General features: G+C 36.9%; 3 protein-coding genes and 1 pseudogene across 9 annotated transcripts; 2 read left to right on the top strand and 2 right to left on the bottom strand.

Moving 5' to 3' along the window:
- The first annotated feature begins 1136 nt into the window (after positions 1-1136).
- Positions 1137-10023, top strand: LOC103966062 (DNA damage-binding protein 1). Its single transcript, XM_009379189.2, is given in 20 exon segments — positions 1137-1329; positions 1952-2000; positions 2627-2686; positions 2768-2859; positions 3089-3140; positions 3274-3336; positions 3439-3488; positions 3669-3744; positions 4217-4426; positions 4521-4627; positions 4723-4831; positions 5095-5295; positions 5422-5616; positions 5618-5638; positions 6143-6253; positions 6754-7029; positions 7370-7644; positions 8201-8552; positions 8638-8922; positions 9224-10023. Coding segments are annotated over 20 exon segments (3270 nt in total). The 5' UTR covers positions 1137-1225; the 3' UTR covers positions 9806-10023.
- Positions 10024-11201: 1178 nt separating this feature from the next.
- LOC103966061 (DNA topoisomerase 1 beta-like) lies at positions 11202-12840 on the top strand. Its single transcript, XM_048574222.1, is given in 3 exon segments — positions 11202-12575; positions 12578-12806; positions 12809-12840. Coding segments are annotated over 3 exon segments (1635 nt in total).
- A 2471-nt stretch (positions 12841-15311) lies between these two features.
- LOC125472581 lies at positions 15312-16228 on the bottom strand (annotated as a pseudogene).
- On the bottom strand, positions 15312-20140 carry LOC103966060 (pentatricopeptide repeat-containing protein At4g21065). Of its 7 annotated transcripts, none has more exons than XR_007254457.1 (4): positions 19992-20140; positions 19008-19303; positions 16693-18763; positions 15312-16331 (listed from the first exon to the last, which is right to left on the bottom strand). XR_007254457.1 is itself a non-coding variant. In XM_048574062.1 (4 exons), the coding sequence occupies exon 3, from the start codon at positions 18441-18443 to the stop codon at positions 16749-16751; it is 1695 nt and encodes a 564-aa protein (XP_048430019.1). In that variant the 5' UTR covers positions 18444-18763; positions 19008-19303; positions 19992-20140; the 3' UTR covers positions 15312-16331; positions 16717-16748. The 7 variants fall into 7 exon arrangements, 5 of the variants coding, with proteins under 5 accessions (XP_048430019.1, XP_048430018.1, XP_048430016.1 ...); XR_007254458.1 differs by having other exon boundaries at positions 15312-16328; XM_048574062.1 differs by having other exon boundaries at positions 16717-18763.
- Between the last annotated feature and the right edge of the window lie 3453 nt (positions 20141-23593).

Below are 23593 nucleotides of genomic sequence, written 5' to 3'. Positions count from 1 at the left end.
CTAAATCTGCATAGGCACCACCTAGCCTAAATCTGCCTAGGCCCTAACTGATTTTTCTCCACGTTTTAGCCTAATCACATCGGTCTTCTACTGTCCAACGCCTAGATGCCACCTAGATCGATATTTAGAAAAGTGTTGCTTAGTAGCTAATAGGGCTCGCTAACGAAAATAGTTTTTGTATAACGTGAAAAGTGAGATAGAGAGATGATTAGAGGTATGAACTGCTTGCACGAAAATTTCTCTCCTAAAAAACTTCCTCACATTGGACCTTCTACCACTTACTTTAATTGAATTTCATGCTTATGGGATATTAGATTGGAAGCTAGTTTTAGGTTATAAACGGGGTTTTTTGAGCTTTAAATATCTCTAATCTATTCTTACCATCACTATGTCCTACTAAAGATAATCTCAATGGATTTAGAATGACATATTGCGTCATGTAAGTTATTACAAATTGTATTTCTTGGTTGATCAAGTACCGTAAAACTGGGGTTGTGGTCGTTTTTGGCCTTAAGAACGTAAAAGGAACCCAAGGAGTATGAATTATATTGATTGAAACACCAACATCTCTTATTTAGTGGCACTTTACCTTTTTATGTTAGAAGATGTCCTTAATTCAATCTTTAGTTTCTCGTTAAAAAGAATAACCTAATTGTAAAAGAGGAAAAAAAAACCCTAAACAAGACCAAAAGCAAGAAAAATACTAAAATTGAAAAATAAAATGGAAATTGGTAAAATTTGACTTGGACATAATTTATGAAGAACACACTATACGTATTGAGATATTATTGCGTGTCAAGTCGTCAACTTTTTTACACAACTATGTTTCTCTCTCTCATCACATGTACGTAACCAGTTTGTCATACTCAAAAGTCTATCCAATTCATTTTTTTTCCGTTTAACACAAGAAATATTACTAGTTTAATTTACACTACCGGAAAAATGAAAGATTTGAATCCGAGACCCGATAAACAGAGAAATCAGTTTAAATAAATTTTCTAAGCGGGCCAAGTGGGTCATGAATCCAAAAAAATTATGGATCAGGCCGACGCCCATAAATTAGCCTAACCGGATCGCACCCAAGTCCCGACCCGGATCGCACCCAAGTCCCGACAAACCCAGAGAGAGAGAGAGTGTGTGTGTGTGTGAGTGCTGCTGGTTAGGGCTCACTGGTTCGGCCTCCTCCACAAAACCAACCACCAACCAAAGCGATTTGCAGAAGAAGATGAGCGTATGGAACTACGTCGTAACGGCTCACAAGCCCACCAACGTCACCCACTCCTGCGTCGGCAACTTCACCGCCCCTCAGGAGCTCAATCTCATCACTGCGTACGTCACCACCCTCCAATCCCTCTCTCTCTCTCTCTCTCTTCGATTGGATTTCGAGTTTATCTTTCTGCTAGGGTTTCGTTAATGCGTTTTGTATCCTGAGGCAACCTCTTCATTTTCTCATATATATACTGGTAGATAGATATATGCCAGGTTAATTTTGGCTTAGATATTCATGCATTAAGTTGTTTGCAAGATTAAAATTTCAAAGCAAAAAAAAAAAAAAAACTTCAGATTTCGGGCCTAAGGCGGTTAAGTTTGGGGTATCCTGGCAGTTTTTCGAGCTTAGCGGTGCAATGCCCGGTGTTTTATGGGAAAACAATGAAATGTTTGTACTTGTAGCTCTGTTTAGGTTATCGAGATTATCATTTGATCTTTTAGTGGGGAGGATTCGTGCGGCACTGGTTCTATCGATAGTCTAGAATGCTTCTATCGATAGAGCTTTCACGTCTGCGCATAACACGTAGATTCTTTATTGTGGTGTATATGGCTTCAATGCAAATTGTCATGAATCATACATCACAAATTTCGTTGATTAATCATATTATTTTGCAGCAAGATTTCTTGTCCAAAGTTCTATCTAGTTCATGATTGGATTTGGCTTCGTTAATCTTGATTTCAGGAAATGTACGCGAATTGAAATTCAGCTACTTACTCCTCTGGGACTGCAGGTATGTCAATCTATTTTGTTGTAAAAGAAAAACTGATAGATATTTTAAAGTTAATAGCTTACATGTGTGTCGTGCAATTAAAACCTCGGGTTCCAGGAATTGTATCGTTGTATTTTTAAATGTGAACTGTCCGGTGTCATTCTTGGGGAAATTGTTGCCCTTCGGTATTTCTTGCACCTTTTTGGTAGTTGATGATGTTATGTTGACTTTCCAGGGATTTATAAGTTATTGGGAACAAATTAGTTATGATTCATCCAAGAATCAAGTTTTCAAACTTGAGAACTTAGTCCTTTGCATTGCACATACGTCATCTCCTAATAAGAATTATCATCTACTCATTTCACTGAAAACTTAGTCCTATAGAATTATAGTACAGAACTAGTCAATAAGTTTTACTCGACTGTATGGAATATTATTTATTTCCGGCCTCATAAACCCATTTCATGGAATTTGAAATACATTTACAATGCACAATCGAATAAACTATATATTCCAATGTTGAATTAACGTTTGAACTTCTCTGATTTTTGTCTTTTTCTGCTATAAAATATCAAATTTGTAGCTTTGTTTCTGTTGCCATCTAAAAAACCATTAGCATGCATTAAGCTAAATTTTTTTCTCTACAGCCTATCTTGGATGTCCCAATATATGGAAGAATAGCGACGCTTGAACTTTTCCGGCCTCATGTGAGTATTTATTTCATATTTTTGTCTTGTTTCGTATTATTAATTTCCGGGCTTTAATAGTGTTTTTTTTTTCTTCGACAGGGTGAAACACAGGATTTTCTATTTATTGCAACAGAAAGGTACAAATTTTGTGTTCTTCAGTGGGATGCCGAAGCATCTGAGCTCATCACAAGGTTAGATATGCAAACCAAGTGAAAGTGGTTCTTGTCGTTTAAATTATTCACAAAAGTACATAGTAAATTCCAGTAATCCAGTCTTCTAGAAACATAATGATGCTTTATAGGTGGTGAATTCCTTTTGTTGTCTTTTAGTTGTTAACCTTCAGTCAACAGTTTTTTTGACACTCATTTTATATGGGCTGTAAATGTATCTTTTTGACAAATGCATGTCCTTGTCGTGTAGGGCAATGGGGGATGTCTCAGATCGCATAGGTCGTCCTACAGACAATGGTCAAGTAAGTTAAATGATTCTACGACCCTCAATTCCTGTAGGCTTTTCGTGTTAAAACATTTATGTCTTTCTGGAGTTGAAGTCTAAACCATAAATATTACTAATGTACATTTTCTTTACCTACTATTTTTCTGCAGATTGGTATTATTGATCCAGATTGCAGATTAATTGGACTCCATTTGTATGATGGATTGTTTAAGGTGTGTGGTTTTTAATCTTTTACTGGGAAGAAATATAAAGATCTTCATTTTGTCATCACATTTATAGTTTAGAAATGACACAATATGCTGTTGGTTTTTCAGGTTATTCCTTTTGATAATAAAGGGCAGCTCAAGGAAGCATTTAATATACGGTATATAGTAATATATATATATATATATATATGTTGTGGTTTAGTCTTCTTGTGATTAATTGACCATGACGTGTATTTAAAATTTACTCAAATAAATTGATTACAATTTCTTGTTCCCTTCTTTTTGTGTGAAATTATAATTTCTTTTCACTCTAACTATATCTTTGGGTAACTTTTCAGGCTTGAGGAACTTCAAGTTTTGGATATCAAGTTTCTATATGGTTGTTCAAAACCAACAATTGTAGTTCTATATCAGGTACTAGTCATTCCTTTCATTGGGATATCAAGTTTATGTTGGGCTACCGTAGTATTTCTCTATCTTCTTATCACTTAAATTGTCTAAGTATCGTTTGTTCAAGTTTTCTGTACACTGTTCTGTTTGTTATGTTTCTTGTATTGGATTGAAGATTATTTAAGCAAAGGCTTAGGCAATGCCTATGTAAGAACCTATTAGTACAGCAGTTTCGAAATGGAAAACTTGATTAAAACAAGCGTGATCTGGTCAGTGATGTTGGTGTATTTCTACATATTTATACATAAACTATCTAAGATCCTTGTACTCTGCTCCATTTCCAAGTACAGAACAGTGTTCATGTGTTGTGTTAGGGTATTGCCCATATAACATTAGCATATACTAAAACTGTGGGAGGCCTTTTTGGGTGGTAAAATAGTGTAGGAGTATTTCGGACAAAAATTTTGATTGCCTTACTGTGGTTGAAATATTGCAGGATAATAAAGATGTTCGCCATGTCAAAACATATGAGGTTTCTCTGAAGGATAAGGATTTTGTCGAAGGTCCTTGGGCACAGAACAACGTTGAAAATGGGGCTGATTTGTTAATACCGGTTCCTCCGCCACTCTGTGGTGTTCTTATTATTGGAGAAGATAATATTGTTTACCGCAGTCCAAATACATTTAAAGCAATCCCAATAAGACATGTATGCTATAGTATTATATGATGTTGTTTTGGAATTACGTGTTGAATTGGTTTTAGAAGTATCATTTCAAGTTTTTCTTTGTCATTGGTAATAGTCCATCACAAGAGCCTATGGGAGAGTAGATGCAGATGGTTCCAGGTATTTACTTGGTGATCATGCCGGGCTACTTCACCTACTTGTCATAACGCATGAGAAAGAAAAGTGAGTCCAAATACATTCTTGAAAACATCTGATTGTTTGTGGTTGAAGGTTATGGGTTTAGTTCCTCAGGGTTTAATCTACTCTTCTTCTTGCAGGGTGACTGGACTGAAAATTGAGCTCTTGGGGGAGACATCAATTGCATCTACTATTTCATACCTTGATAATGCATTTGTCTATATCGGATCAAGTTATGGGGATTCACAGGTGGGTACTCAGAACTATTGCTTGTTACTTGTTCTATTCTTAGCAATGAAAATTTGTTCTTCAAAGAATAAAAGCCATTAGTAAGTAATAGAAGGGACTGTACAGTCTATAAAGATAGATATGAAAGAAAGTAATGTTTTAATAATGCATTTCAAGTTTTAAAAGAAATAAAGATGTGTGGATATTATGATCAAAATTACATTGATACCTCATTAAATGATTTGGATTATAATATATTAACACTCCAAAGTGTGTGAACGCAGCTTGTAAAGCTAAATCTACAGCCTGATGCAAAGGGTTCATATGTGGAAGTCTTAGAAAGGTATGTCAATTTGGGGCCGATCGTTGACTTTTGTGTGGTTGATCTTGAGAGGCAAGGCCAAGGTCAGGTTGTAACTTGTTCTGGAGCTTTCAAGGATGGTTCTCTTCGTGTAGTTCGGAATGGAATTGGAATCAATGAACAGGTTTGACCTATTTAAATATTTTTGGTAATTGGTAAATGGTACCCAAAGTTTCATTTTGTACATTTGCGTGAGGTTCTTGCATGCTGACACCTGTTAACTTCTACCTTATTATATGACCTTGAGCAGGCATCAGTTGAGCTTCAAGGTATCAAGGGAATGTGGTCATTAAGATCCTCCACTGATGATCCTTTTGACACCTTCCTGGTTGTAAGCTTTATCAGTGAGACAAGGATTTTGGCAATGAATCTTGAGGATGAGTTGGAAGAAACTGAGATAGAAGGCTTCTGTTCTCAAGTTCAGACTTTATTTTGCCACGATGCCTGTCTGTAATCAACTGGTACAGGTAAGTTGTCTCTATATGCCATTGTTTCTTCTATGTTTTAATGCATATGGTAGAATATAGCAAAAGAAAGTACATTTATGTATTTGTTTTCCCTTTTTTATTCTACTTTTTATGTGTTATGGACACAAACGCTAATTTTCAGTCGTCAGGAGGGCAAAGTTTTAAGTTCCTTCCCACCCCCTAATTTCTCTTCTACCATCCTTAGGGACACTTTAATAACTATTAATTTGAACATTGCTTGTCTACAATTTTCTAATAAATCACATCATACCTGTGGTAGTGGGGAAAATCTACATGATCTATTTCACTAGATTGTGTGGATGTCTTTTCAGCGACCACATTTATACCTCTTTTGTGTGATGTCAAGATTTTGAGGATGTATTTTTGTTTTAGAAAATATTCTGTATGTAAATAATCTGGATTCTAAAGGTGATTAACTTATTGATGATTAGCATGTATAGCAATAGTGTCTGTTGCATGCTGGCTGATGAATTGACATCACAGGTCACTTCAAGCTCTGTACGACTAGTCAGTTCTACAACCAGGGAGCTCAAGCATGAGTGGAATGCTCCAGCAGGCAATTCAATTAATGTTGCCACTGCTAATGCCACCCAGGTTTTGTTTCTACTTGTTCTCACTTTTAAGTTTGCAAGTAAGCTAATAAAAATTGTGTTTTTATATTAATAACTAATCATTCAAGCAAGGACCATGGCAGTTTTAGCTGTGTCATTTAATCAAATCAGTTTTTAGCTTTTTGTTTTTTTTTTTGGGGGAAAATCTTGAGTGAAACACAAGGATTTAGGAATCATGTTCCCCTTCAATATTCAGAATATCTTATACTATTATAATCTAGAATAGGTGGTTTTTCGTAAGGGGCTTCTGTTGACTCCCAAAACCTAAGTTAATTCTCTTATTTCTTTGAAATTGGAAATAAAAAATATTTAATAGATTCTCCAGTGTGGATAAATCCGCTTTCTAGTCTCAGAATTGCAAATGAGTATACCATAATACTGTTTCCTAACATGGTATTGTTTCTTTTCATGGATGTCTGCATTAACATTTTGTTGCCTGATGCTGATGCGCTAACTTGTTGATTTAATCTACTTCTGTGACAGGTTTTATTGGCGACTGGTGGAAAGCATTTAGTTTATTTGGAAATAGGTGATGGGGTATTGACAGAGAAAAACCATGCACAGTTAGATTTTGAGATATCATGCCTTGACATAAACCCCATAGGCGACAATCCCAACTATAGCCAGCTGGCAGCTGTTGGAATGTGGACAGATATTAGTGTCCAGATATATTCACTTCCTGACCTGAGCCGCATCACAAAGGAACATTTGGGAGGGGAGATCATACCTCGTTCTGTTCTTCTTTGTGCCTTTGAAGGGGTATGCCTGTGTTTGAGCCTACTTCACTAAATCGATTCTCAGTTGTACTCAATCCGTATTTCTCATTAATATTGGTCAGAAATACAATGTCTTTTTTGGAATTACCATTGGGGAGTGGCTCTTCTAATAGCATGTTTAACTGATTATGAATTTCATTATCATCATTTTCGAATTTACTAGCGAGTATGGGCCTATGTTGTTGCGTCAATCAATGTGGACTTCTGTAGCATAGATGAGGGAGTATTAGTTTGCACATCTATTGCTTTCTTTAGTTCATAAGTTTTTACTTTAGTTATTTGGTTATTGAGTAAGCTTTTTGATACTGTGTTTTTTTAATCAGATATCCTACCTATTGTGTGCCCTTGGAGATGGGCACCTCTTAAACTTTATTTTGAACACAAGCACTGGTGAGTTGACGGACAGGAAAAAAGTCTCACTTGGGACGCAACCCATTACACTCCGTACCTTCTCATCCAAGAGTACTACGCATGTATTTGCTGCATCGGATAGGCCAACTGTCATCTATAGTAGCAACAAGAAATTGCTTTACAGCAACGTAAATCTGAAAGAAGTCAGCCATATGTGCCCATTCAACTCTGCTGCTTTTCCAGACAGGTACTTTTCTCTTTCTATTGATCACTCGTAAAATACAGATAGGATCTCGGTTTGGTGGATACGAGGTTAAGTGTATATCCAAATATCTTATCTTTTTCATACTTTCAGTTTGTAATCCTCTATTACTTATGTGATGGTTGCCATTTTATGTAAATTATCATACCAGGATGGTTTATAGTAGTCAGAATGATGAGTTAGATTCCAAATTGATTATTAGAGTTACCCTTTGTTGGTGTGATACAATGCTTTATTATAGCAGCTGACCAGATGTCGTATATGCAATTAGCATGTTTTAAATATGTAATTGAATAAAAATTATGTAAAATATTACAGCAACTGACCAGATGTATATTAGCATGTTTTAAATATTGATTTAAATGAAAATTTACATAAAAATTCTGGTCTAGTTGCAACTTAGACACAAACATAAGTTTTTTTTTCTTTCTGTTCTGTTACTACATAGGTTTGACGGGGGAACTCTTCCCCCAACCTCCTTAAACTCTCAACCTTCAAAGTAAACAGTTTTCCTTTTATTTTTCCTTTCTCGTGACAACAGCCTTGCAATTGCTAAGGAAGGTGAACTTACTATCGGCACAATTGATGACATCCAGAAGCTTCATATTCGCTCTATTCCCCTAGGCGAGCATGCACGACGTATCTGTCATCAGGAGCAGTCCAGGACTTTCGCCATTTTGAGTGTGAAATATAACCAGTCTAGTGCAGAAGACTCAGAAACACACTTCATCCGATTGTTAGATGACCAGAGTTTTGACCTCATAACATTTTATCAACTGGACACTTTTGAGTATGCCTGCTCTATACTTAGCTGTTCTTTCTCAGATGACAGTAATTTATATTACTGTGTCGGGACTGCATATGTTCTCCCGGAAGAAAATGAGCCAACCAAGGTAAGATAGGATTTTAGTTTACTGGTTTTAGTGCAGAAATCTCACTTGAACTGGTGGTAACTAGCTGATATTTGTATAATTGTAGGGCCGCATTCTGGTTTTCATTGTTGAAGATGGGAAGCTGCAGCTCGTTGCTGAGAAGGAAACCAAGGGGTCTGTTTACTCGTTGAATGCGTTCAATGGCAAGTTACTTGCTGCTATTAATCAGAAGATACAGTTATACAAGTGGACTCTGCGGGACGATGGTACTCGTGAATTGCAATCGGAATGTGGACATCATGGCCACATACTTGCCCTTTATGTCCAGACTCGTGGAGATTTCATCATTGTTGGGGACTTAATGAAGTCAATTTCTCTGTTAATGTACAAGGTAAGAAAACTAATTTTCAGCCCTCTGCATGCCATGGATTAGTACTTACTCAAAGTAGTAGCAGTAGTTGATTTGCTTAATCAATGCCTCATAAGAAGAGTCCCCTCTGTGTCTGCTAGTCCAGCGTGCGACATGTTTTAATGTTTTGTCTTGGTAATAGTGAGGTTCTCTTGTTGGAATTTGTAGACCCAGATTTTACTCTCTTGTTGCCCTTGGTCGTCCGTAAATTCATCTCCCCTAGGTTTGGTAATGTTAAACATTGTTCTCTTGCTGAGCCGAAATTTTTTGTTCTTGTATTCAGCATGAGGAAGGTGCCATTGAGGAGCGAGCCCGTGATTATAATGCAAATTGGATGTCTGCTGTAGAGATCCTCGACGACGATGTTTACATTGGAGCTGAAAATTTCGTCAACCTGTTCACCGTTCGTAAAAATAGTGAGGGTGCAACTGATGAGGAACGGGGCCGCCTTGAGGTTGTAGGTGAGTATCACCTAGGCGAGTTTGTCAATAGGTTCCGGCACGGCTCTCTTGTCATGCGGTTGCCAGACTCTGACGTGGGCCAGATTCCAACTGTCATCTTTGGCACCGTCAATGGTGTAATTGGAGTTATTGCCTCACTTCCTCAAGAACAATATGCATTTTTGGAGAAGCTCCAGTCAAACTTGAGGAAGGTGATAAAGGGTGTTGGAGGGTTGAACCATGAGCAGTGGAGATCATTCAGCAACGAGAAGAAAACTGTAGACGCGAAAAATTTCTTGGATGGCGATCTGATAGAATCGTTCCTTGATCTCAACCGTAGCAAGATGGACGAGATCTCAAAGCAAATGCGCGTTTCAGTGGAGGAGCTCTGCAAGAGAGTAGAAGAAATGACAAGGCTGCATTGAGTTGAGACCTTAGTTTTCGATACCACAGGTGGTACATATTGAGACTGTATCTTCGATCTGTTGTGTAATGTGCTGTGAACTTGGGAAAATGCTTCCTTTGAGTTTTACGGTAATTTTATTCAGTAATTTTGTTTTGATTGAAACCATTGAAATCGTTGGAATGGATCATTTTTTCTTCTTGAGAAATTTATCTCCTACGCGTAGAATTTGACTCTGAATTTTTCATTTCTTACACCATACTTTTGATTATCCGTTTTAATCCAATCTTCCGGACCAATTATGGATCATTGAGTCAGATATTGGACTGGAAATAGTGGTGTAGGACGTTGTCCCAAAAATTTGTGCCCGGAAAAACCCTAAATCTTGTTAACAGTGTTTTTTGTCCTAATGCATTTTCTACTTATGATGTTCAACTTAGAATATATATTTAACATGCAATCTGTCTGTAATATGAATATGAATATGTGTAGCTAATTTCTTTTTGCCAAACGAGGCTGCAAGCGTTGAATTGCTTTTCTAGAAAATTCAAATTCTGACACATTTGTAAAAACCACGCCCAAAAAATGGAATGAGGATCCTCTCCGGATCCTCTTTGTGAGAATCCCAGATATCTTTTAATCGTGTCCGTTCATCGTACCTCGTGTGGTCAATTTTCGTCCAGTATTGCTTGTGTTCAATTTTAAATAAAAAATTAAAAATGTTTTCTGACCACACGATGTACGATAGACGGACACACTTAAAGCATCCCTAGAATCCTCACAAAGAGGATCAGAAGAAGATCTATTGGCAGAAAAATATATTTTATTTAGACGACCCTTATTTTATTAATCAACCTATTTCCTATTTTCTTTAGCGTTCAAAAATGGACACCAACAGGGCAAAGATGGTTCCATCAACCATGTCATCTGCTCAAGAAAATCGTAGTTTTGTTGCTCAAGAAACTAGTGATGATTCCGAAGACGAAAAACCTATTGCTGCTTCTCGACTGGTCAGGACCCAGTATTATCCATCCGCGGTTCTCATGCAAACAGTGATGATTCCAAAGGCGAAAAACCGATGGCTACTGCCAGACAACTGGTGAAACCTTCTCAAGATTCCAAGGAGGAGGAGGACGACGATAAACCTTTATCATCAAGATTACAATTATGAAAAGAGGAAGAGACCCCTAGATCATAGGGCAAATTCTTCACCTAAAAGGCCAAAAGTTTCACATGCTTGTTCTTCAACATCTACCCTAAAAATTAAGGAGGAAAAAGACGACGACTTGATTCCAATTTCCCAAAGGATACGTTGTTGACAGAGAAGAAGGCAATGAGGCCAAAATGGTTTGAAACTTTCGAGTTGCCCTAAGTCGACGAATGTGCTACCGAGCGAGCTCTAATGATGAGCAGAAAAAATGGAAATTTTGGTTCACAACGGTGTGATCTTTCCGCCTCCGTACGAGCCCCATGGTGTAAAGATGATGTATGAAGGGAAGCCGGTAGACTTGAGTCCGGAACAAGAGGAGGTCACAATTATATACGCCGTGATGAAAGATACAGATTACGTGCAGAAGAAGCAAACGTTCCGAAACAATTTTTGGAATGATTGGCGTAAGTGGCTCGGGGAGAACCACGTAATTCGGAGGTTGGATGGTTGCGATTTCACCCCAATATACGAGTGGTGTATGAAAGAAAAGCAAGACAGGAAACAAATGAGTAGGGAAGAGAAGAAGGCCGCGGGGGCGGAGAAAAAGAAACGAGAGGAGAAGTATGCGTGGGCGTTCGTTGATGGCGAAAAAGAGAGAGTTGGAAGCTTCAAAGTTGAACCTCCTGGATTGTTCAGAGGCCGAGGGGAGCATCCAAAATCAGGAAAGGTAAAAAGGCGGATTCTTCCAAGTGATGTTTCGATCAACATAGGGCAGGATGCACCGGTTCCAGAATGTCCTGTCCCCTGCGAAAGGTGGAAGGAAGTGAGGCATGATGATACGGTTACATGGTTAGCTTTCTGGACAGATCCAATCAATCCAAATAAATTCAGGTACCTGTCTCTTGGGGAGAGTAGCTCCTTGAAGATAGAAAGTGACCAGAAGAAGTACGAGAATGCGAGGATGCTCAAGGACTACATTGGGAAAATCAGGGCAGATTACAGGGATTTTACTAGTAAAGATTGCGTGAAGAGGCAGATAGCGGTTGCAACCTATCTCATCGATAAGCTTGCTCTGAGGGCGGGAAATGAAAAGGGAGAAGAGGAAGCTGATACTGTTGGTTGCTGCACATTGAAGGTAGAGCATGTGAAAGCAATCGGCCCTAACTCGATGGAGTTTAACTTCCTTGGTAAAGATTCGATCAGATACCAAAATACCGTTGAAGTTGAGGTTCCTGTTTACAAGGAAATTAGACAGTTCCAGGCCGGGAAACGCGGTGGTGATCATCTCTTCGACAAGCTGGATGCGAGTAGATTGAATGCTCATTTAAAGCAACAGATGCCTGGCCTTACGGCAAAAGTGTTTCGTACATACAATGCTTCTATCACATTGGATGACTTGTTGAACAAGGAAATCAAAGACGAAGCAGATCTTTCAGAGAAAGTCGCTGTTTATAACCACGCAAACAAAGAGGTTGCCATCATCTGTAATCACCAGCGTACAATTTCAAAGTCTCACGAAGAACAAATGTCTAAATTGATGGAAAAGATTGGCGGCGTTCGTGACAACCTAAAAGAGCTGAAAACAAAGTTGGAAAGGGCGAAAAGAGGAAAGCCACAGCCGCCGACTGACGCTGATGGAAAGAAGCAAAGAGGAATTTGACCCCAGATGAGTTGGAGAAGAAGATAGCTCAAAAAACTGCGGACATCGGAAACATGGAGATGGGCATGAGAACGAAAGAGGATCTGAAAACAGTGGCGCTGGGAACATCGAAACTCAACTATCTTGACCCTAGGATCACGGTTGCATGGTGCAAGCGAAATCAAGTTCCAATTCAGAGGATGTTCAACACCACTCAACTGAGAAAGTTTGCTTGGCAATGACTGTGGATCCTGACTTCAGATTCTGATGTTTGGAGATTAATTTTTATATTGTTTGCTTCTTAATCCAGACGATAATGTATTGAACATTGTTTACATTTTTTAGTGAATCAGAACTATTCCCCCCTCCAATATTCTGCTTGGTATTGCAGACTCCTTTGCCTTACATCTTTGTCTTACAATCCTTGTGGGTTCGAGCTCGTGCTTACAAGTCTATACTTGAATAGAATATATATGCTTGCGTTGAAAACACATCGTAGCATAAAGCACTTGTTCAGGAATAGAGAAGCTTCAATCCACAGAGAAGAAGCAGCGACCCGCTCTTCGAAGAGAGGAGGCAGAGTTTGAAGAAATCTAGCAGGACCAGTGACAAACCAAAAGCAATTACTTGTGACGCACTCAATGTCAATTTGATGCTAAATCTCGATGATTTTTAACTTCAAAGGCGATCGTGCTTAGAAATTGCAATAAGTAATTAGTGATCACTTTCTCTCATACACAGGCCACGAAATTGATGTAGTTTTATGCATTATACACACACACACACACAAATGTATCAAGATTTGATTTGATTCTGAAGTGCTTAAAAAGAAATGTCAGCACCATATCTTAGGGCATATCTAGTAGCACTGCTGGGAAAAAAAAAAAAAAAAAAAAAAAGGTCAGCACCAAAAATGCATTATTTCGAATGAGTGAAGAAGAAGAAGCCATTTGCTTCTGGAATTTTTTGGGGTGTTCAAACATCAACGTGCATGGTTCTTTTATATAACGAAAACATTCATTCCTTCCTCTAACTGTTTCTGGGAAAACCAAAATTATTATACTATAAACATGGATTATATACTAAACAAAATCGAAATGGTTGATTTGTTCAATGCATATGGATTGACGGATATGAGTCGTACGACCAAACGTTTTCAAAAGAAAATGAAAATAATAACAGATTATATGAAATGTATGGTAATCAATAACAAATGAGTGAAGTTAAATGAAGAGATTGATGCTAACTACAAACTTTCATCTTTAAGGAAAAAGCAGATTTTATCCACCGAGCCAGGCAGAAGCTGCTTCTGAAGACAATCCCACTTTTCCAAAAACAAACACAATTAAGAAGCATATTTGGAGTCCATTCTCTTCCTTTGGAAGCAGTGACTGCCTGCCATTGAACCTCTTCAGTAAAACTCAACATCTTTGGCACAATAGAAACAAACATGTTGCAGAGAAGTTTGGTTCAGGTGAGAGAGAAGATCGATCGATCGATCGATCGAATAAATATAATAATTCATGAAAAATAAGAAGAGAGAGACTTCAAGTCCTCTCCATGTTATGTGAATTCCTTAGGAATCCCAAGGGTAGCAATTTTCTTCTGTAGGCCCGTTCCCGAAGGGTATCAGGCACATGCGGTCCTGTGTTATGGTCCAGGAACAATAAGTTCCGCATGCAGGCCAGTCTCTTGATTTTTCGTATAACGTAACCGTTGTATGTGCAATATTATGCCATTGGAGACTGCACAGGTTTAGTGAACCTTCAAATCGTCTATGAACAATGCATTCATGGAATCCGTGATAAGGCACGACATGAACACAAAGATCGCGGTCGCCGGATTTGCAATGAACAGTGAGGTCGATGCCTGCACCCAAATCATTAGTCAGTGAAACAACAATGCCCAGTTGTATAAGTGCGTCACGTATAGTGGCACTGTTGACAGTTACAAGAAATATCAGCGCCAAAAATGCATTATTTCGAACGAGTGAAGAAGAAGAAGCCATTTGCTTGCTTCTGGAATTTTTTGGGTGTTCAACGTGCATGGTTCTTATATATATATATATATATATATATATATATATATATATATATTATATATATATTACCACCCAAAATCCATACTATAACTGATGGATTTATACTAAACAAGAATCGAAAAACGGTTGATTTGTTCAATGCATATGGATGGATACGACGATACGGTTTTTTTTTAAAAAAAAGAAAAAAAGAAAAAAACAATAGTGAGATTACAGGAGACTCACTATAAATATGGCCACACAATTATGACATTTCCACTTTTTTTTTATCAAGTACATCGATATTTTTACATTAAGAGGAGAGGGAGTTCGGCAAAGCCAAACAATGGACAGCCTAATTTGGTATCGAATTTGTCATCCAAAAGATTTGAACCTAAGATCCTTCACATCTGAGTGAAAAGGAATATCACTAGATCGTAGTATTGAGTGGCAGTATGGCATTCCCACTTTTGTTTTGCCAATTGCTTTGTGATGATCGTTAATCTTTAACCTTAAAAGTATTTTCTTAATTATTAATTAAGCTCGTTTCTATGTGTTTTTAGATTCTTAAATAATTTGAAAACATTATCAGTCAATCATTTCTTTTTATTACGAAGGATATTACTAATTTAATTAGACTAAAGAGGAGTGGTGTGGGTTTGAACCGAGAAGGCAGTGGGTTAAAGAAATACACCCGAATTACCAGAACAATCCACCGCTTGGATTATCAATCAATCATTCATTTATGTTAATCTATAGATCCAACGTAATAAGGGAACAAAGAGACTAAAAATTGTGTAAACACGCATGTCCTGAATAAGAAAAAGCTACCAATCTGATTTGAGTCTGTATGAAACAAAACTTTCCTTCGTTTGCCTTTCCTTCTCCCTTCTTCCTCTTGTTCATCATGATTCTGATCCAATTACTTCAAGGTAAGCATCAGAGGTACCAGGAAAAAAATGCACGTCGTGCGTTGAATTGTTCATCCTTCGTCGCTCACATCAAAGGTGTAATTTTCTGATTCAAATGTGTTGATCTCAAGTTCTCCGTAAATATACTCTTTGATCAATGCTCAAAGATCATCTTCTGAGGGAGAGCAGGGCAAAAGGCAGTAACCTCACATTGGAATTCCGACTAGATTCTGACTCCGTACAAAGCAGAAGAATTCCATCTCTGGCTGAAGGGATTGGTGCCCTTACAAAGTGCAAGGAAGAAACTCTTGGGACCTGATGAGGTTTTGTCGCTGCATCGGGTCTTGATGCATGAATAACAGCAGTGCAATCACAATGATGAGGAGCATCTGAGAGTTGTGCTGGTTCAAGCAGTCTTTTGGTGCACTCCAGTTTAGATTAGGGAACAAGGCACCTCCTATGGGTTGGATTGATTCCTTCATCTCCAACTCAAGTTCAGCGAAAGAAGGGGGAAACAGAGGCTTCTTTGACTCGTAACCATATCCTTCTGAAACCTGATAATTATCTTCCTCCTCTTGATTATTATGAACTCTGTCTTCATTTGAGATGAAAGCAGGAAGAACCAAGGGCACCGAATCATCAAGAAGATATTAAACAAAGGATTATTGAAGTTCATGAATCCAGGTCTTGATGGACACGGATATATATCTGGGGTAACAATCCGTTTGATTATGTTTTCAGTTTTAGCTTAGGGAACACGGCACCTCCTATGGATTGGATTGGACTGGATTGGATTGATTCCTCCTATAGATTACTTTTCGCAATCTGCTGTTGAAAAAACAAGGTCTGATTAATATAAAATATCACAAATTGAAAGCATAATCAAACGGATAAATATCAATAAAGAAAAGGCTCTCTGATGCAATACTAAAATTCTCTCACTCTGGAAATTGCATATGCTGAGACGCATTAAGATGATGGGGACTGAAACCTCAGTCATGCAGCTTGACTATAAGATTATGGAGTTTAACTAAAGCTTCAATAGTGCAATGTGTATATAGCTGAAGGCTCATACGAGTCAAAGATTGTAATACCATATCCATAAACGCAGAATGTAGGAATTAAATGTGTTCACAAAGAAATATCAAATATGTGTTCACAAAGAGAAACGAGGGTCAAGAAAATTTACGAGCAGTCTGATAGATGATATTACAAGGGAAGAGAAGAGCTGGATTGGACCATCTATCACCAATAATCCTGACAAGAACACGATCCCTGAACAAAGTGATGGAATCGTCTGCGATCACGAATGATGATTTCTCTACCAAATTTGGCCGAAATATGCTTCATGAAAGAATGACAGTCATGACAAATCCGAAGGTTCTTCATGACTCTTATTGTCGTGCTATCCTTGACATTCAGGAGTGCAAAAGCCACGGCCAATTTCTCACTATGATAATTAAGACATTGCTCCTTCTCCTCCTCTTCAATGTCATGTAGCACATTTTTCGTATGGGGAGTATACCCCGTGTCTCTTATACTTTCAATTATGCTATCTAAGAACTCTCTAATATCATCCGACCTGGGATGAGAATTACCCCCTGATACAAACTCATGAATGACTTGGTCTACGTTGATAAAACTATAGCCATGTTTCTTGTTAATTCTCTTTTCTCTCATTGAATTCCTAACCTTTGCCTTTTCAACCCATCTACCAGCTTCGCCATAAGCATTCGATAAAAGCACATAATCGCCGTCATGATAAGGATCTAGCTTGTGGACCCTCTCCTTCACTTTCTCAGCCAACACAAGATTGTTATGACTAACACATGCTCCTAGCAAAGTCCTCCAAATTACCGAATTTGGCATTATTGGCATCTTCTCAATGAACTTGTACGCTTTGTGAAGCATGCCGGCCCGGCCAAGCAGGTCAACCATACAACCATAATGCTCAAGTGTTGGCTCCATGCCGTACTCATCCCCAATGCTTTTGAAAACTCTCCAGCCATCCTCAACAAGGCCACCATGACTGCAAGCCACTAAAACCCCAGTTATAGAAATATGATCTGGCTGCAAGCCAGAGCTTTTCATCTCATAAAAGATTCTAAGGGCTTCTCTACTGCGGCCGTGCGCTGCAAAGCCACTAATCAATGCTGACCATGCATTTACATTCTTGAATGGCATTTCATTGAAGACTCTGATAGATTTATCAATGGACCCACATCTCCAATACATGTCAATCAACGCTGTACCCAATGGAACTGTAAGTTCTAGCCCACTTCTGTAAATAAATTTATGAACCCACTGACCCAATTCCATTTCCCCTAAGCTTGAAATGGCAGATATCACACTGAGCATGGTAACCTCATCTGGCATCAGATTCTCTGCAAGCTGCATTTGCTGAAACAAAGCAAGAGCTTCGTATGCAAAGCCATTGTTGACAAAACAAGACATCATGGAAGACCAAGAAACCAAGTCTCTTTCGCCCATTGCATGGAACACATTCATTGCAAGCTCAATTGACCCACAACCCCCGTATAAACTAACTAATGCATTCTGAACATATATGTCTGAATCAAAGCCAAGCTTAAGAATGTGTGCATGAAGGTCTTGACCCTGTTGAAGGCGAGCACAAGCCTTGAGAAGAAACGGGAAGGTGAAGTTATCCGGTGGGACACCTTGGTGACGCATTTGGGTAAAGAAGGAGAGTGCATGACAACAAGATGAGGGGGCTGCTGCATGGGCTCTAATGATTCTGTTGTAAGCAAAGGTGTCCGGAAAGGGAAAGTGGGAGAAGAGAGAGCGAGCGTAGGTTAAGCTTTCAGGGTATGATGTGGCAGTGCACCCAAGAAGAAGGCGTCCAAGGGACGTAGGGTGGTTGTCGCAGCCAATCTTGATGAACCAAGCGTGGAGCTTGTACACATTGTTCATTGACATCATTCTTTCTCATTGCAATTCTCGTCTCTTAATTAGGAAAATAGCCACCTGTCTTGAGAGGAAAGATTTTATTAGCTCCACTCTGCTAACTTGAATCCTTCAAAACTATCCGCCAAAATGGCACTGCCCATTCAATATTTCCTAAACATTTGGTGAAATAGAGATTCATAATTTAACAAAACCCAAAATCTGCAAAAAATCTGGTGCGGAAGAAGTAGTATTTCTCCAACAAAAAACCACCCTTCTGATTTTTTCCAAAGTACTTTCTTCAAAAGCTACTCTCTTTCTATCTCTCTCTAAAAAAATAAGCATTTCATTACTCACTGCAATCAAAGCAGAAATCATCACGAAAAAACCAGTGCATTGCCAAATGCAATTGGTAAAATTATGCAACACCAAATTAATCAAAACAAAAACAAAACAATACAAAAACCCAAATCACAACTTAACATACATAACTACACAGTTACACAGAGAGTCTGGAGATAAATTAAGCAATTAATCAATAATTCAATAAAAAAACCTTAAAATTAGCACAATTACAGGGAGAGTCTGGAGATAAATTACCTTCGACAATCGGTACCGAAGAAAAGAGACGAGGGCTGGAGGAGCTGGTGGAGAAAGTGGGAGCGAAGAACAGGAAGAGTGCAGTCAGCTACTGCTGTGCTGGGATTCGAGCGAGAGAGAAGAACCAAGGAAAGAGGGAAGGGTTTAAGGGACCGGGTTTACCGATGGGCTTTGGCTCATTGAAGGCAAAAAATGGGCTTTTTAGATGGGATATTGGGCTGGAGCCTGTCCAAGCCCACTTGTCCAAAGAAACCCATTGAATATCTCGTCCAACTTGGTATACTGTCTCGCCAAGGCTGCAAGTTGGAATGGTGTTTCAAATTTCCAGTCAAATTTTTGAATTTGCATATTTTTTCAAAAAATTAGAACGGAAATTAGAATGAATTTAGAGATTTTGAGAATTTCGAATTTCTGATCTGAAATTTTCCAAAGTGTTCAAAACTTATTCGGATAACAAAAAATTTAGATTTTTGTAGTTATTTATTCAAATTATATATTTTGTAGTCAATTTTTGTATTTTACTGTTAGTTTTGGATGCATTTTGATCATTGTTTTTATATTATATGTATACTTATATATTAAAATGATAAGCATACTAGAATACCACAAATTAATTGAATTTATACATAAGTATACATCAAATATTAAGAAAGAACAATAAACCGCATGTATGAAAAAGTTAGAGAATATTAAAAAACTTATAAAATATATAAATATTGCAGAGATTACTCCGATTTCGAAATTTTCGAATAAGCCAAAAATTTCGAATTTGAAAATTATGATCCGATCCGATCTAATCCTAAAATTTTGGAACGGAAATTGGAAACGTCGTTTCTGATCTGATCCTTTCGAAAAACACCCCTAGTCCCAACATGTGCATTTTACAACTTCAAAATCAATTTGCTGGTTTGAAGGGGTAGAAATTGAGATGAAAAACCTACAATCCATAAGGAGGTAACAGTCAAAGAAAATTGCGTCACTTACTACTACGGTCAATCGAAGTTTGCTATGTTTCGTCAAAACAAAGATAGCATTGCTTCAGGCCCCTCAACTATAACGCATCAACTCCTTCTCCTCCAACTGTATTTACATTCTAAAATTTGAGATATTCCCGACGAATCGAAACAGTTTAACATCTTAGAATCCAACAAGATGCCACCCAATTTGTAGAATATGAATATGTAATTATGTAGCACCCCCCCCCACCTAAAACACAAGCCAACAAATTACAGCTAGTTGGAAGCAATCATTCTTTTTCAACCCTAGTTTAGAGCCCTAGAAATTACAAAGGGAAGTGAGTGGGTGTGGTGCTTGAGATTCCATTTGACATATAATGCCATAAAATAGTGTGAACGATTCTTTTTGAACCAAGACAAAATCAAAACAGCACTTTGTCTCTTCCACATGATTTTAGACAAAGCAAAAGCTCAAGAAAATAATTGGTGTATCGTGTCTCATTTATAAGCATACAAAAACATCCTCATCCCCCCCCCTAGATATTCTCAACCTAACCTAATTAAGATTTGTCTGATTTTTTTTTTAATACAACAATGTATTTTACATTAAAGGAATTGTAGGAGTTCGGCTAAGCCACACAATAAGCAACCTAATTTGGTATTGAATTCGTTATCTATGAGATTCGAACCTAAAACCTTTCACTTACAAATGAAGATAAATACTACCAGACCGTAGTACGGAATGACAAGAAATGTCAGATTTTAATCATAAAACTTTAATTTAAGAGAAATACTAAGGAAACTTTCTGAAAAATGAAACTTTCCACACAGTTTAACGTTAATTCTCATGCCTACATTATAAATATTGTGTCCAAAACATTAGATGACAGATAATCTATGAAGAGTCTTAGGTTGAGAGAGTCTATTAAATTTAAATTTAATAGCTTATGTAACACCTTGACATCTTTTAAAGTTTTGCTCTTCACCTGATATATCAAACTACACTATTATTTTAGGGAGTTGTTATTGACACTCCTAAATTCTCATTTTATACTCCAAACTTTATGTATTTAAAAAAAAAATACACTTATAAGGAGTGCAAAATGATATTTTTAGGGTGATAATAACATTTCCTTATTTTATTATATTAAACTATTATAATAAATATTTCACAACAAAAAAACAATAATAAAATGCCTTTAATAATCAACTAAAAAAAGATTTGAAGCTGCGGTCAATTTTGGCGGTAAAGGTGAGAGCTGCGAATCCTTGGCACGCGACATTAAATTTGACTTTTCGGTTGGAAAACATTGTTGTTATGCTTTTTAACTATTAATGCACCACATCAAATTTGGCTTTTCAATTGGAAAACATTGTTGTTGCCTTTTTTACTCTTAGTGTTGATTTGAACATCTCCTTTAAAGATGCTCTAAAGTTCTAAACTACCAATTATTTATCATTATATTTTATACATCCTAGTATGATTGAGGTTTATGTTTTTTTTTTTTTTTTGAACTAGAGATATTATCTACACTAAGGGAATGAAGGAGTAGGCTAAGCCTCACAATGGGTGAGTCGTAATAATATGGTTCAAATTTGCCGTATTTGGCAATAATCGAACTTAAAACCTCTCACTTACAAATAAAGTGGAATATCACTAAACCGTAATACTAAGTGACGGTTGAGCTTTATATTAAGAAGGAGATTCCTTTCTAATGGTAAATTTCCTTCATTAGTCAAGAATATGCGGTGTTTGTTAAATCAAATTTTCAAGGAAAATTTTATTTGAACTCACATTTTATATCTCAACACTTAACTTACTTTTTAAACCAACATTTGATTTAATTATCTTTTTAAATCTAAATTTAGTTCCTAAACTAACCTCACTTGTGACAATTAAAATTCTCATTACACCCTACTAAATCAATGAATTGTTCAACCAAAGAAAAAGGTCAATTAATTGTTAAAAAAATAATAAAGCAAAACTCTTTGAACGCCGTTGACGCAAACCAGATAGCAAACTTATTTTATTTTATTTTCTAAATTATTATAATTTAATTTGGTTGCAGAAGCAAAGTTGGCCTCTTCAACCAAATTTCTAAATTATTTTATTTTAATTTGGTTTTTTTAATTTTTTAATTTTTTATTTATAAGTTTGACTATGTTTTTTTTTTCATTTTTTTTAAAACTTCATGAAACTTATTGGTTATATATATATTTTTCTTCCGGTCAATAACTTATTGGTTTTAACTTTATATATATTCGACAGACTTCCTCGTGGTTGCTTAATATTAATAATAAATAAACAAATAAATTATGGAGTTGTGCTGGTGAAGCTTTCAATAAAAGGAGAAATTTTTAGTTGTGACGGAAACGCAAGTCGTACACCACGTGTTTTGGTGAGAAATTTTATTTTTTAAGTTATTAACTTTTTAACACACATATCTCATCATTGTATAGTGACATATGATGTATCACTTTATGTATCAGTCACACTGAAAAATCTCTCCAGTAAAAGAAGACTTTTAAAGTAAAGGGTTGGCCCTTGGGGACTTAATTTGAAAGTGATTTTGAAGGCCGACTGAAGACGACTGATTCCTGCAAGTCATTCCTAGCAGTCTAACCAAACAATCTACGCTTTAATATACTCATATATCATAAATTCAATTTCAACGTGACTTTATTAGTACAAAATTGTGTCCAAACTTTGCTCAACATCCACTTTCGACTTTGAGTTGGATGCAATTTTTTTTTTTCCCGGTAACGTGGAAAAAAAAAACAGAGAAAAGAAAAACTAAAAAAAAAAACTAATCTAGCTCTAGCAACTCCAGAGTAGTCAACGGAAGAATTTGAACTAAATAAGGAAGAGGTTTCGCAAGCTATTGAAAATCTATCTCGCTACTTAAATTCAACTTGGTTAACCCGTCAACTACAAAATTACACTCCTTATAGAAATGCTGCAAATTACAACTTAGTTTTGTTTTGATATATGATATGCAATTTTAATTTGGCTCTTTATGCTGCAAATTGAAACTCACATGATACTTTGACCTAAAAAAACTGGTACACATCACACGTTTGCCGACTTTCTATTTCTCGTGGACTTTTTAGTCTTTTTGTTTTTGAGAGAACGACTTGTCTGTTTGGTTTTTAGTTTTGGCTCCTACGTTCAGAAAGTTACAAATATGAATGGTCCCTCGCCTCCTAGTATTTATCGATTTGTTCCTATAGAGTTATTAACTTCTTTTTTAAAATTTAATTTCAACCGTTTATTTTCTTAACTTTTATTAGTATATGGGCACACATAAAGTGTTGTGATATTTATTTTTATTTTTGAAATAGAAGGAGAGAGGAAGAGAGTGATAGAGAATGTGAGATTGAGAGGTTTATTTTATTTTTTTTATTAGAAATATATTAGGATTATATGTAGGTGAGACTTTGAAGGAAAAAAACCGCAAAATTTAGTTGTGTGAAATTACATTTCTGCCTCATATTTCTTATTCTTTAATTAGAGGGTTAAAATGGTAATTTCATAGAATTTTGGTTGATAATGAGTATTTTATTAATTAGTAGAGATAATTAGCTGATTTTTTACGAACGTTAGTTTTGGCTAATTACCCCTATAACTAT

Source organism: the organism of the source record quoted next, unplaced genomic scaffold (genome assembly GCF_019419815.1).
Source record: "Pyrus x bretschneideri cultivar Hongxiangsu unplaced genomic scaffold, Pyrus_bretschneideri_v1 Contig7, whole genome shotgun sequence".
NCBI classification, from domain to species: Eukaryota; Viridiplantae; Streptophyta; class Magnoliopsida; order Rosales; family Rosaceae; genus Pyrus; species Pyrus x bretschneideri.
The sequence above is the reverse complement of the archived record's forward strand: the minus strand, read 5'-3'. Positions and strand labels throughout refer to the sequence as shown.

Bases quoted from the DNA above. Each gene is read 5' to 3' on its own strand.
- LOC103966060 (XM_048574062.1), bottom strand. From the start codon at position 18,443: ATGATGTCAATGAACAATGTGTACAAGCTCCACGCTTGGTTCATCAAG.